This window comes from Anas acuta, chromosome 3 (genome assembly GCF_963932015.1).
Source record: "Anas acuta chromosome 3, bAnaAcu1.1, whole genome shotgun sequence".
NCBI lineage: Eukaryota > Metazoa > Chordata > Aves > Anseriformes > Anatidae > Anas > Anas acuta.
The window spans coordinates 63,784,958-63,797,283 of record NC_088981.1 but is presented as its reverse complement, the minus strand read 5'-3'; the positions used below and the strand labels follow the sequence as shown (position 1 = coordinate 63,797,283).

At 39.0% G+C, this 12,326-nt stretch overlaps 1 protein-coding gene across 1 annotated transcript in view; it reads left to right on the top strand.

Annotated features, from left to right (window-relative positions):
• Positions 1 to 12,326, top strand: part of RNF217 (ring finger protein 217) — a 61,619-nt gene that overhangs the window by 34,712 nt on the left and 14,581 nt on the right. Inside the window, exons 3-4 of the mRNA XM_068677536.1 lie at positions 3,722 to 3,886; positions 9,484 to 9,685. Coding sequence (XP_068533637.1) covers positions 3,722 to 3,886; positions 9,484 to 9,685 — 367 coding nt within the window. The remainder of the gene's footprint in view (positions 1 to 3,721; positions 3,887 to 9,483; positions 9,686 to 12,326) is intronic.

Here is a 12,326-nt window from a genome sequence, read left to right as displayed (position 1 = left end):
TTACATAAGCTGTCTTTTGTTTGAACGACTGAAGAGCTTCTGAAACTCTATGCTCTAGAACCGGTAGGAATCTGTGGCTGTGAAGGTGCCGTGATGGAATGAATCTGTATAGCTGATTCCAATGAGTTGTCCCCATTTTTTGATAAAATTTTAACCTTGAAATGCAGATATCTTCATGTCTACACATCACTTCAGTCAGCCTGAAGCCTGAACTTCTCTGAAAGTAGTGATTTTGCTGTTCTGTCCCTCTTTGCTCTTAGCTGTTTGTTCCTGCCGGCTTGCTTTTGCTCATGTTGATGTTTTGTTGTCACATTGGGAGCTGGATCAAAGATCAGCTCCAATGGGACACAAGATTTGTTTGTTTTGTTGTTGCTTATTTTCAGCTGGTACGAGACAAGGGATGGGTTGGTGATGAGAAGGAGGCAGCTGTTTTGGCAGGAGCCCATATTTTTTTTGGAAAAAAGTGACTGTAGCCGTAGCTAGAGATAGCATGAGATTCATGTCATCAACTGCACAATTTATTCAGCTATCCTAGCTTGTAACCAGCATTCCACTAAGCAGCAGAAAATCCCATTAATCTTCCTGCAGCTTCAAACTCTCAGAATATTTTTAATGTGAAGTCAGTGTTGCTAACGTCATACCACAATGGTCAGTGCTTTGTGTTGCTGTTACCTACCAATTTTGAAAGGTCTCTTCCTGGGAGGTGAGGAAAATGATAGAATAGTTTACACTGAAGAGGCTTGCTAAGAAAATGGAAAATGTTAGCCTCAAAGGTCAGTATTTCAGAAAGCTGAGAACGAAGAGGGTTAGTATGAGAACTTCTGTATTTTTTTCTATTTCAAGGGAGATTGATGTCTTGGGTATGTATCCTCTCAATTCTGATCAACTGAAATGGAAATCATAAAAGAAAAGGTAAATGTTGGTATAAGGAAAAACATACTTGAGAAAACACCAAAGGTTGTTTGTATTGTTGTTTTTTTCAGGTATAGTTTATCTGCTTTGCTGGGGTATAGTATATTTTACTACCTCAGACCATATGAAAAGAGTATTTCTGTGTCCTTGTTATTTCATGCACTAACACTCTGAAGCATAAAGCACATTGTTTGGTTTTCTCAGAAAAGTGGAGGAAGAACGATTTAAGAATCTGAAAGACAGCCACAATTGCCCTGTTGTGTTCCTATTTCTTGAGTACCTGCCATGCTGTTACACTGAATCCAAGTTTGAATAAGTTTAGGGTTTTGTCTTGCGGCCACCAGTTCCAAGAAAAGCAAGAATAATAATTCTTAAAAGAACATACTTCTCTTTCCCTGCTTAATGTATGCTCAGACACTATACAACAACAGTCAAGTGGCTCATTCAGAATCTTAAATCTATTTACTAACTCAGTTCTGTGGAAGGTGGAAAAATAAACAAGTAACTCCAAACCTTTTAATGAGGTAGATCCCGCTAGTTTACTTCAGTTCATCAGGGCCACTCATGGTAACAGATGTTATTCTGAAATCCTACAGTTGCAACCTCATCCTGTGTTGTAGTGTTTTCTAAGTGATGCTTAGGGACATGGTTCAGTGGGTGACACTGGTGGTAGGCGGATGGTTGGACCAGATGATTTTGGAAGTCTTTTCCAGCCTTAATGATTCTGTGATTCTTTCAGGTTGTAGAACACTTAATGGTGGCTACCAGCTCCATCCTTGCCTGAGGCATAATAAATACTGAGTAATGCAATGTGATGCTGGCTAAAATTTGTCTTTCTAGCAGTAGGTCACTGGGACATGTGATGTTGAAAATTACAAGTTTGAAGCTTGTAGAAAAATATGGGGATAGTGGTCCAGACAGTAAGCCAGTAGTCAGAGCTATCCGTTGTACACATTGGTTTCTAAAGGGTTCTGTAAACCTAAATCAGTGTTGTGTGTGAATTTAGTTAGTAACAGAAAAAATGCTATTCTTTGGATTCTTCAGAGTGGGAAACTAATTTACTGTTCAGTTGTTCTTAAGAATTATGCACACAAGCAGGATAACATTTACTTAGCATCTGGACCTGTGGACCAACAAATCCAAGAAATGGCACTGATTATACTTTGTATTTCTGTTGTTTCATACTTTGCCTTGGCCTTGGGTCAGGGATTAGTGTTCTCATGCAAAAAGTAATAGTCTTTGTAAACCACGTGTTGCAGCTGTCATGTGTTGTTTCAATTCAAATGAATTTTATTATTGTTCTTTCCTGTTTCTGTGCTGCCTCCCTGTGTTTCAGTAACTTATTCTTCGACAGAAAGCATCCAATAAGTGATTTTTTTTCTCTACATGAAGAATTTTACTGTTTGCCTTAGGAAAATGCCACCCTGTAGCAACAGCAAGCAGTAAGTCATACAAGCACAGGATACAGGATATCAAAAAAAAAAAAAAAGTATGTATTCTAGCACTTAAACGCTTTTTTTTTTTTTTTCAGAGAAAGGTAGTAAATGGTAATTAAAATGTGTTGGAAAGAGAGAAGAAAATCTTGAGGCTGCTTTCCTTCTTTGCAATTCAGACCAGGCAAAGAATTCTGGAGGGGTAAACTCTGCCGCATTATATGTAGTAGGAAAATTGCTAGTTCTCTTGAGCATGAGCTCGTATTGCATGCGTTGATACTTAGGTTTGGAATGGTATAAAGAGGTAAGCTGAAGTGGTGCACTGAGCAACACATCATGTAAAGGTAGAGCACTTTGGTTGAACACTGCTGTGCAGAGAGATACCTCACATTATATGAATTAGGCTATGCTGTCAGACACTAGTGCAATGCAAAAATGTTTGCTTTATACAAAGTTAATGGCAACCACTGAAAAATGGGTCAGATAGAGTCATAAAAAGTACTCAGCTTGAGCCATTGGATTACTTGTACTCATGTTCAAAATAAAAAAAAAAAAAAATCCTAAAGTCAAAAACCTAAATGCTATCTATGTATGTAGAACTTAAGGAAAAGTATTAAGTGTCAGCATGCTGGTAGCAACAGATGTAAGAACTGCACGTATGAATTCTGGCTGCCCCCCAGAAAAATACTTCAGGGAGATCAGAGTGTCAGCCTTGGCCTCAAAACAGAGTTGAGGCTGTGGGCAGGCATTCAGCGTGTCTGTGCAGAGGGCACGGCAGCTTGTGGGACATGAGGATTTCCAAAACGCATCCTGGGGGCTTTGCCTGGGTCCTCACCCCTGGGCAGAGCTTCCTGAGCAGCATCCCCACCCCACGCACTGCCAGCGCAAACGTGTCTGTGGTGATCCAGGTATGGGAACAGCTGTGGCCAAAAAGCTGGGTTTGGTTGAATTCCTCAGTCCAGTCCATCAGCTGGTACAAATTAGGGGCAGTGTGAAGCACAGGCTGTGGCTGAAGTGGTGAGGAGGGCCGAGCAGTTGCTTGAGAGCCATACCTTCCCTGGCCAGAAGCTGTGCTGCCAAACACAGCTGAAGTAGAGTTGTTCCCAAAGCCTATGTCTAATGTGGCTTCTGCTTCTTACTTGCTTTGGTCATGGGCCAGGTATGAAGCCAGTCATTTGAAAATGAGCACCTGCAATGTGCCTCTGTTTCTTACTACTATAAACACAGCAACAACTTTTTTCAAAAATTAGCCAGGCTCTACAAGACATGATGATGATGTTTTTGTCGTAATGATTTAAAATCAAGAGAGTGGGAGGAGTAGAACCTTTATCAATTTAAGCATCTTGCAAATGTGTGGTGTTTTATCATTTGTACAGATCCAGTGTCCATCTTGCCAATTTGTCTGGTGTTTCAAGTGCCACTCGCCTTGGCATGAAGGCGTTAACTGCAAAGAGTACAAAAAGGGAGACAAGCTGTTGCGTCACTGGGCCAACGAGATTGAGCACGGGCAAAGGAATGCCCAGAAGTGTCCAAAATGCAAGGTAAGCTGCCTTCTGGGAGTGCACAGGTGGTAGCTTCAAACTGCTTAAATATTTATGTAGAGTAAATATTTGTAGCTTCTATTCTGGATTTGAAACTGAATTCACACTTGTACAAATTCTTACCTTTGACCCTTTGAGAAAAATGGGTCACGTGTTTTACTTACTCTGCAGACTCTTTGCATGTAAAAGAAACATCAAAGAAATTCTAAGACAAGGCTTTGTTTTATACTTGTAATGAGTGTGTTACAGGCCAAATTATTCCTATAATAAAGCTTTAAAGAAATTTTAAAGCTTTAGAGAAATATGATGCTCTTTGTCAAATTTTTCAGAGACTGGCTGAATTCAGTGTTGGAGTCAGTCAGAAAGTACTGGTATCAACAAGTTAACTAAGAGATTTCAATTTTTGGCAAAACCAGATTTTTTTTTTTAGGTTTGTGAAAGAACTGATATTTAATCCTTTCTCATAAATTAGCTTAATTTTCAACAGAATGAGGTGCAGTCTCATGCCCTAGAAATGCCATTTCCCATCCTTCCAGGACAGGAAAGAGATGTCCAGCTACTTGAATGTGGTGGAACAGCCCAACATGCCCCTAACCCTTAACAGGGATGGCTCTTATGGCTTTTTGCTTTTTTGTTTTTCACAGCAGTTGTCTCCAGTTGCTGATGGTAATAAGTCAAAATCTGGAGATCATCCTGGTGGTGGTAGGAGACTAGCTTTTTAGAAAAGGAGTACTTAATTTGAACATATCTGTTGCTCTACATTTACATCATGGAGGGGACAAAGTAAGATAACGAGAATGCTTGGTAGGAAATAAATAGTGAATGGGAAGTTTTACTTCCCAATGTATGAAGTATGTTTAGTCATACTTTGAGCCTTACCTTGTGCAAATAAAGAGAATGTTTATCAGTTTACTAAGTTTCTTATTTTGGTCATGGGGAAAGAAATGCCTGTCATGCTGTAGCTTGAAATTGAAAGACTTCAAAGCATGAAGAAAAATTTGTAAAGCTGTGAGATCAGTGGTCATTTGTTTACCCTTCCTTCCGCATACACATGACTTTTGAATAGTTTTAACAACTTCTCATTTGGTAAAAGTTGATAGGTTTGAGCCAGTTCTAAAAACATTTGATTTCTGGAAAGTCTTACAGTAAAATCCTTTTACAAACTTTCTTCCTTTTGGAGTGGGCAGAAGTATCTGTTTTGGTTTTAATTTCTTGAGTTCAGTCCAGATTCAGATTTTTGGACAATCTGAATGATGTAACTATTGAAATAAGCTGTCCAAAAAAAGGAGAAAACAATGTACCAAGCCAAAAAGTATGAACATGAAAAAGCAGGGAAAGGAGGGCTGCTAGCTGGAAAGAGAGAAGAATAGAAGACGCCAGCATAAATGTGTGTATCATTAATACATTTTAAATAATCTGACTTTTCCAAATCTGAAGTGTATAGCTGTTTTTAATGGATTCAGAATAAGAAGACTGGACACCTGAAACCTAGGTGGTCAAAATGTCTAATTTTGAAGCCTGAAGTTGCGTGAGTTTAGCTATTGATTCTAAAGAGGCTTCAGATTTCTTTCTTGATTTTTTTGTTTGTTTTTTTTTTTTCAATCAAATGAAAATAAAACCTTCTGTATGGTAGGAGGCAAAATAGAAAGTTATGAATTTAGCACAGAAAAAGAACCTTTGTTAAAAAGTCCTTTCTGGTAATGTGATATTATAAATGAATATCGAAGAGGGAGTTCCATCTTTTCATAAACTGTACCACTGCTCCTAGTATTTTTCTTCAGAGGTGGAAAAAGTTCTTTTTGTTTACAACCTCTGAATGGTTCATGTCAACACATTGTTGGTCTTTAAGTCAACTCTATAACTAGCAAATAATCAAAAGAGCCACTTAGTGGTTAGAACAGTTGCACTATTTTCTTCCTTTTCCCATAATCAGTTATTGAGTAGTTAAAAAATGTATATTTTGCAGCATTCTTTGTCAAAGGCAATAAAAGAAGTCTGAACATATGGGGATGAACACACCAATAGCTAAATATTTGGGGATGGGGAGATTGGAGCTAATACTTTTCTGACTCTCACTCTGTCTACCCCCTAAAACCACTGTATAAAACATGATCAGATGACTACTATATTTGCAATTAAAGAAATGGAAGGAGGAAAAGAGTTTGTAACATACTGCTTGATCTATTGTACTTCTAGATCCAAGTAGGCGATGTTTCAGCATGTTTTATTTTGATATGGTCTTGTTTTAGTGGGAGTTGGCAAAGGCATGCAGATTTGCTATGTATTATTAGATATGTTTCCATAAAATTTGTAACCTTATCTGCCTTTCCGCACTACTGTTTTTGACTTCAGAAGAAAACACTGAGGAAACGTAGAGTGTTTCTTACTTAGCTTTAAACAGCAGCAGAAATTTAAGTAAACAAGAATGTTAATGAGAATCATGGATCATATACTTCTCATGGTATGCATTCACTGTTCTGATTAATGTGAATGTTATCGCATAATACAGGCCATGGTTTTTGAAGGTGATTGAATTATTTTTCCTCTCTGGAGGGAGCAGAGTCATTGCTGCCGTATGGGGTGGTTAAGCCATGCACCAGGCTCCCCTGGGAGGAGCGACAGCAGAGCAGCATGTCTCCTCTTCACCCAGCAGTGGCAGGTTTCCCAGAGCCTGTTTCTGTGAACAGGCATCCCTGCACAGCATGAGGGGGTCAAGTCAGTGATGAAAATGGTTGGTCTCTCTGCTCCTGCTGTGGGAGAACCTGCAGTGAGCAAACTTCATGCCACAGCAGGCAGCTGTGTCCCTCCAGGCCTTTGAGCACCTGAGCACTCCTGGCTAGGGGAGCAGGGAGCACTCGTGTGGTATTTGACCTGGCCATGATCATCTTCCCAACCTACAGATATTTGTAACCCATCTCTCTCGGCAGATTATGCTGAGGGCAGGGAGAAATATCCCTGTGAACCAAGGCTGGAGTCTATCTGGTGAAATGTCACACACTTAGCTTGAGAGCAGCCTGGCTGAATCAGACGGAGTTTGTCTGGCATCATCCATCTGACAGCGGGTGGCAGCAACTCCAAGCTCCACATGTCATTTTCTGAGTGGATTCCATCCTCACCAAATAGGGAAAGGTGGTGGGGTTTGGATTTCTTCTGGCAACAAAAAATATGGATAAGTACAACTAGTTATTCCAGACTTGCAGACTTTTTGAAGACGTATGTGCAGATAAATATTGTCTAAAACATTTGTAATATCTTGGTTTGAAGAAGCAAAGTTCATACAAATTAAAAGTTCATACAAAGTTCATATAATTGCAGTAAAAACTATCAACTTAAAATTAAGAGAACAGTGCCTCTGGAGGACTTAGACCAGGAGCAAGTAGATTCAAGAGATTTTAAAGTTAATGCCTTATGAAGTAAATTAAACTTTGGCTCGATTAATATGGTCAACACTTTTTTTATATAAGACCTGTACGGGAAAAGCAAAACTCAAACTGACAATATCCCTTTAAAAAAATCAAAAATGAAATTGGTATATTTCATATACCAATTGTATAATATTGGTATATTATTATATTCTATATATATTATTACATATTATAATATATAATATTATATATTATATATATTATATATAATATATATATTATATATTATATAATATTATAGTTGGTATAGTAATATATATATTGGTATAGATATATATATATTGGTATAGTATAATATTGGTATATCGTTGGGCAAACTTTTTTTTCCTAGTTTTCTTGCACTGAACACTTAAATGTGAAAGATTTGAAATCAAGTAGCTTATAAAGCTCATCAGCAATGGCATTCTTTTTAGGTGCTTCTGGAAAACAGTGTACCTCTGCTACAGGTGAAGGAATGATACAAACAAACTGAACAGTGGGCTTCTTTGAAGTAGAGGGAGCAATTGTTTAGTCAGCCTATTTGGATCCCTTCTGTTGGATGAATGCAAGCCCTCTATATGTCTACCAGAGTGGCATTTTATAGTGCAGTCTTTGTGCATGTGAATGTTTTTCCCATCTTTTTACCTGAAAGAAGTGTTTGAAAGTGCAGAAGTAAATTCTGAGATGGCTGACATTGGCACAAGGATGTCGGCAGACCTATCTGGAGCCACTTTTCATGACATCTGCCCTGCAGTCTTTTAAGCGCTGCCGGTGGAAAATGTCAGCTTGTTACATACACAAAGTTCCAATTTCAGTAGCAGTTGAGGTGGAAGAGATTTCTCAGATCCCAGATGAACCACGACCAGTTCCACACTTAACCCTCTGAATAATGTCCGATACCCTAGGAATCACGAGCCTCCCTTGAGGTTAGAGGTTTCACTTGTGCCTGAGCTTTCATCACCTCTGGTGCTGGCAGGGCCATTAAGTGGTGGTGTCTTGTCAAAATACATGTGTAGATATGAGTAAGAAGTTGATGCATTCATCATATGTTTCAGTAAGTAAAACTCCTGTTGGATGTAAAGGGAGGAAAGGCTGTTCCCAGGGAGGGTGGTTAAGTCTGGAACAGGTCACTCAAAGAGACTGTGATATACCCATACTTGAAGACTCTAAAATCTGGTGGGACAAGGCTTGGAGCAGTCTAATCTGATTCTGAATTTAGCCCACCACTGAGCTAGGGGTTAAAAGAGGGGACATCTGAGGGTTACTTCCAACCTCAATCATTGTGTATTTTGTCTGCTGTTACATTGTGGAGCCTGGGGGGTGGCAGTATTAATCCATTTTATGAGTTAGGAAAAGTGTTTACCACCCCATTAGCTATGTTTTTAGCTGGCAAGGTTGAGCAGTAGTTGTGTAATCAACGTTGCAGTGCATAATGTGGTTTCATGAAATACTGTCAGGACTACCTCTCTTCTAAGTTTCTCAAAACTATTAACTAAAACTGAAGCCTGACAAAATCTGTGCAAAGTGAGTAAATGCGCCAAGTGTGCAGAAGTATACAGAGGTATAGAAATGTTAAATTATTATTAAGCTATTTTATGCAGACAATTAGCAGAAAGGTGGAAGGCTAGGGAGCTTGGCTTAATGCTGTGTTAAAAATACACGTAAATAAGAAATCCTGTGCTTTTTAAGTCCCTCATCCTGAAGCAGAGCCTTTCTTGTTTTATTACAAAATGCCAAGTCAATCTGTGATGGTAATGGGACAGGGAGTGGGGCCACAGGAGGCATAAGAGGGAAACCCATCTATGGAGGGGTGAGACAGAGTTAAAATAAAGGTAGTAAAGTTAAAATAAAGGTAGTAAAAATAATTTTTCATCTTCAGTAAGGGTAAGGATCTCTCAGATACTCATGTGAGTCAAAGATGTAAAGCAAAGAGGGAGAACTATGTGGAAAGGCACTTCTTATGTAGAAGCCTGGAAACAGCTGTAACTCGTGTTTGATGGTCTGAAACACGCCTTAGAAAATGTTATTGTCTTAGGACAGCTGCAATCTCTATTAATGCAGATGCCGAGTTCAGCAAGGGGCTGCTTGCAGTATCTCTTCATCTGATGTATATGGATCGCGCTGGAGCGGTGCCTGCTTTTCCGTGCTCCAGAGGCTAAAAACAGTCTTTTCTTTTTCCTCCTGCTCGTGAAGATCCACATCCAGAGGACAGAAGGGTGTGACCACATGACCTGTTCCCAGTGTAACACTAATTTCTGTTACCGCTGCGGGGAGAGATACCGCCAGCTCCGTTTCTTTGGAGATCACACATCAAACCTCAGTATATTTGGATGCAAATACCGCTACCTCCCCGAGAGACCACATTTAAGGAGACTGGTGCGAGGCTCTGTCTGTGGTGAGTGGATAAGTGTGCTTTGTAGAGAGCTGCACAAAGAGGTCATTGGGGAGGGTGGGGGATCAATATCATATAAATGTATAGGATGGGTACCTTCTTTTTTTAGTTATGTAAAAGGTGGTTTAATAAATACATTAAAATATAGCATTTGGGGTCCCTTTGTCAATGGTTTGTGTATGAATAAGTATTCTCTTTGGATAGCTTGTGTTTCCCAACCTTTTTTGATAATACATAAGCAAACTGGAAAAATACACAATCAAACCAGCAAAAATGAGTCTTGGTATAAGCTAGCCTTAAAGAAGAATTTTAGTTCATTCCAGAGAAAATTCACTTTACTTGTAGCACCTATGCATTGATTTCAGGTACCTAAATAGACCTGTTACATTGCCACATGTGAAACTACAGTGCATTGATTTCATAGATCTTTTGGTGAAACTCCGTGCAGTGCTCAAACTACTGACATGATAAATGTCTTTATGTTTTATGTTTTTGTCTGCATTTTCATTTTGTTGTACAACTGCCCTATTGGTCTATTGGTCTGTGTTTCTCTCTGCTGGTATGCAAACTGAGAAGCACTTGCTCAAACACGCTCTGAAAGCTACACCACAGTGTATAGCAGCCAAAACCTAGATCCGCAGGAGGAGCTGACTGTTGCCAAGCTGAACAAGGTTTGGTGACTAAGCTGGAGTGGAGTCCAGCACCTCAGCTACATGTCTAGATCAGTGTGTCACTTAGGGCGATGTTTGTTCCCAACAATGGATTTATGTGCTGAACTGGGGGATACCTAAGCTGACCAGTAGGATCAGAGGAGGGAAGGAAATGCCTGAAATCCTATATTTCCTGTGGAGCAAGCTTTTCAGGCCTCTTCTGAGGTTTTGGTGCTGGCTTATCAGTTGATGAATGCCTATTAAATTGTTCCTCAGTAGCTCTTTTAAAAGGGACTGGATCTGTGTTATTTCATTTAACAGGAAGATACAAAGCAGTCAATATGCATGTTTTCACTCTCTTGCATTTTCTAGAGAGAAATTACAACATTTGAGAAGATCTATTAAAGATTAAAGACAGTGCTGGCACTAGAGCACATGGGTATAAACTGTCCATGAATAAATTTAGGCTTAAAATTCAAGGGCTGTTTCAAAGCACTTGGTAAGGTTTCAAAAAGAGTTTTCAGTAAAACAAACATTGGCCTACAGTGTAAGCTGTTGTAAATGGACCTTGGTGTATTTGGTGGAATCGCTACCTGTAATAGCAGGAGACATTACAAATTCTATGCTGCTTACATGCATATTCACGGGTTAAGTTATCCCAGGATTAAATCTATGTTCAGTGCAGATAGCAATAAAAATAAGTATTTTTTATCATATTATAAATCTGCCAAAAATTCTTTCTGTCTTAGTTGTCCAATGCTTTACACATAATGTAAATGAGTAAACACTTTACGTTCATTTACAGTAGTGTTTATTTTTTTCCCCATTTTCTTTCCCCACAAAGAATTGTGGAAGTGCATATATCAGTTAAAATTCAGTGGTGAAGACGTGTATGTTCATATCTATAAAAACATACATAGAGAACATGTAGTATATTTTATTTTTGCTTCCTGTTTGTAAGTGTGCTTGTGATTTGCCTTAATTTAGAAGGCCAACAAAGCCTCAAAGCCTCAACCTAAATTCCTTCTAGGGTTTTCTCTTAAAATTTCTCTCCAGCGTTAAGCTCTGTCATTGTGTTATTTCCCATGGGGATGTTCATCAGTTCAGTAGAGACAGCACTAGCTGCCAGAAAATATACTAATTGCTGAGATTATTCAGCATAGCTTGTTAACAATCAAGCTCACAAGGACTCAGAGAATTCTGCCTTGATGCCCAAGACCCTAAATTCCTCAGTCATCTCTGGTAGGACTTGTAAATATCTTAAGGTTTTGTCAGTTGGTGTTACAGGGCAAGACTGGGCTCTGGCTCCATTCTGAAGAGTCGTCAGAAAGAGGAGACCATAGCAGAGGAACAGGCCATTAAAAGTATAGTCTCTAAATTCTAGTAGCGTGTAGCAATTTAAAAAAATAAAAATAAAAAACTAGATTTACTGTGGTAAAATGGCACTGGTAAAATTGGCTAAGTAAATTACCATTTACTGTGGTAAAATTGGCTAAGTAGTGGAAATTAAGAGGACATTAACTTGGCTGCCAGTGGGAGACTGGTGACATGTTGCAAAATGCCTTTTCTTCTGTCACTTTTTTATTTTCTCACTATGGAGAAGAAATAAGTGTGGTGATTTTGTAGTCTGAACAGCAAAGGTTCTTTGGCTTGTTTCTACTAAATCTGGGTGGGTAGGGTGTGTAGAAAGGAAAGAACATTTCACGGCAGACTGGCATCATATTTTCTGTTAAGCAGCAAATGTGTGTGCCTACTGTCATAGACTGTTCTGTCATAAAAATAGGGGAAAAGCATTTATGGCAACATGTATTTCAACACACTTTTCTTCAAAAACAAATGGTTTTGTAAAGGTGATAGAAACCCAAGATACACTGGGAGCAAAAGTAGTCTGTTTTTTTGATGTTCCTTCTCTTCCCTCCTCTTCTCACCGTTTAGCCAGTATATTCTTTAAAGGAATTTAGAAGAACTTTGTCCTGTGGCCAATACTGTAAGAT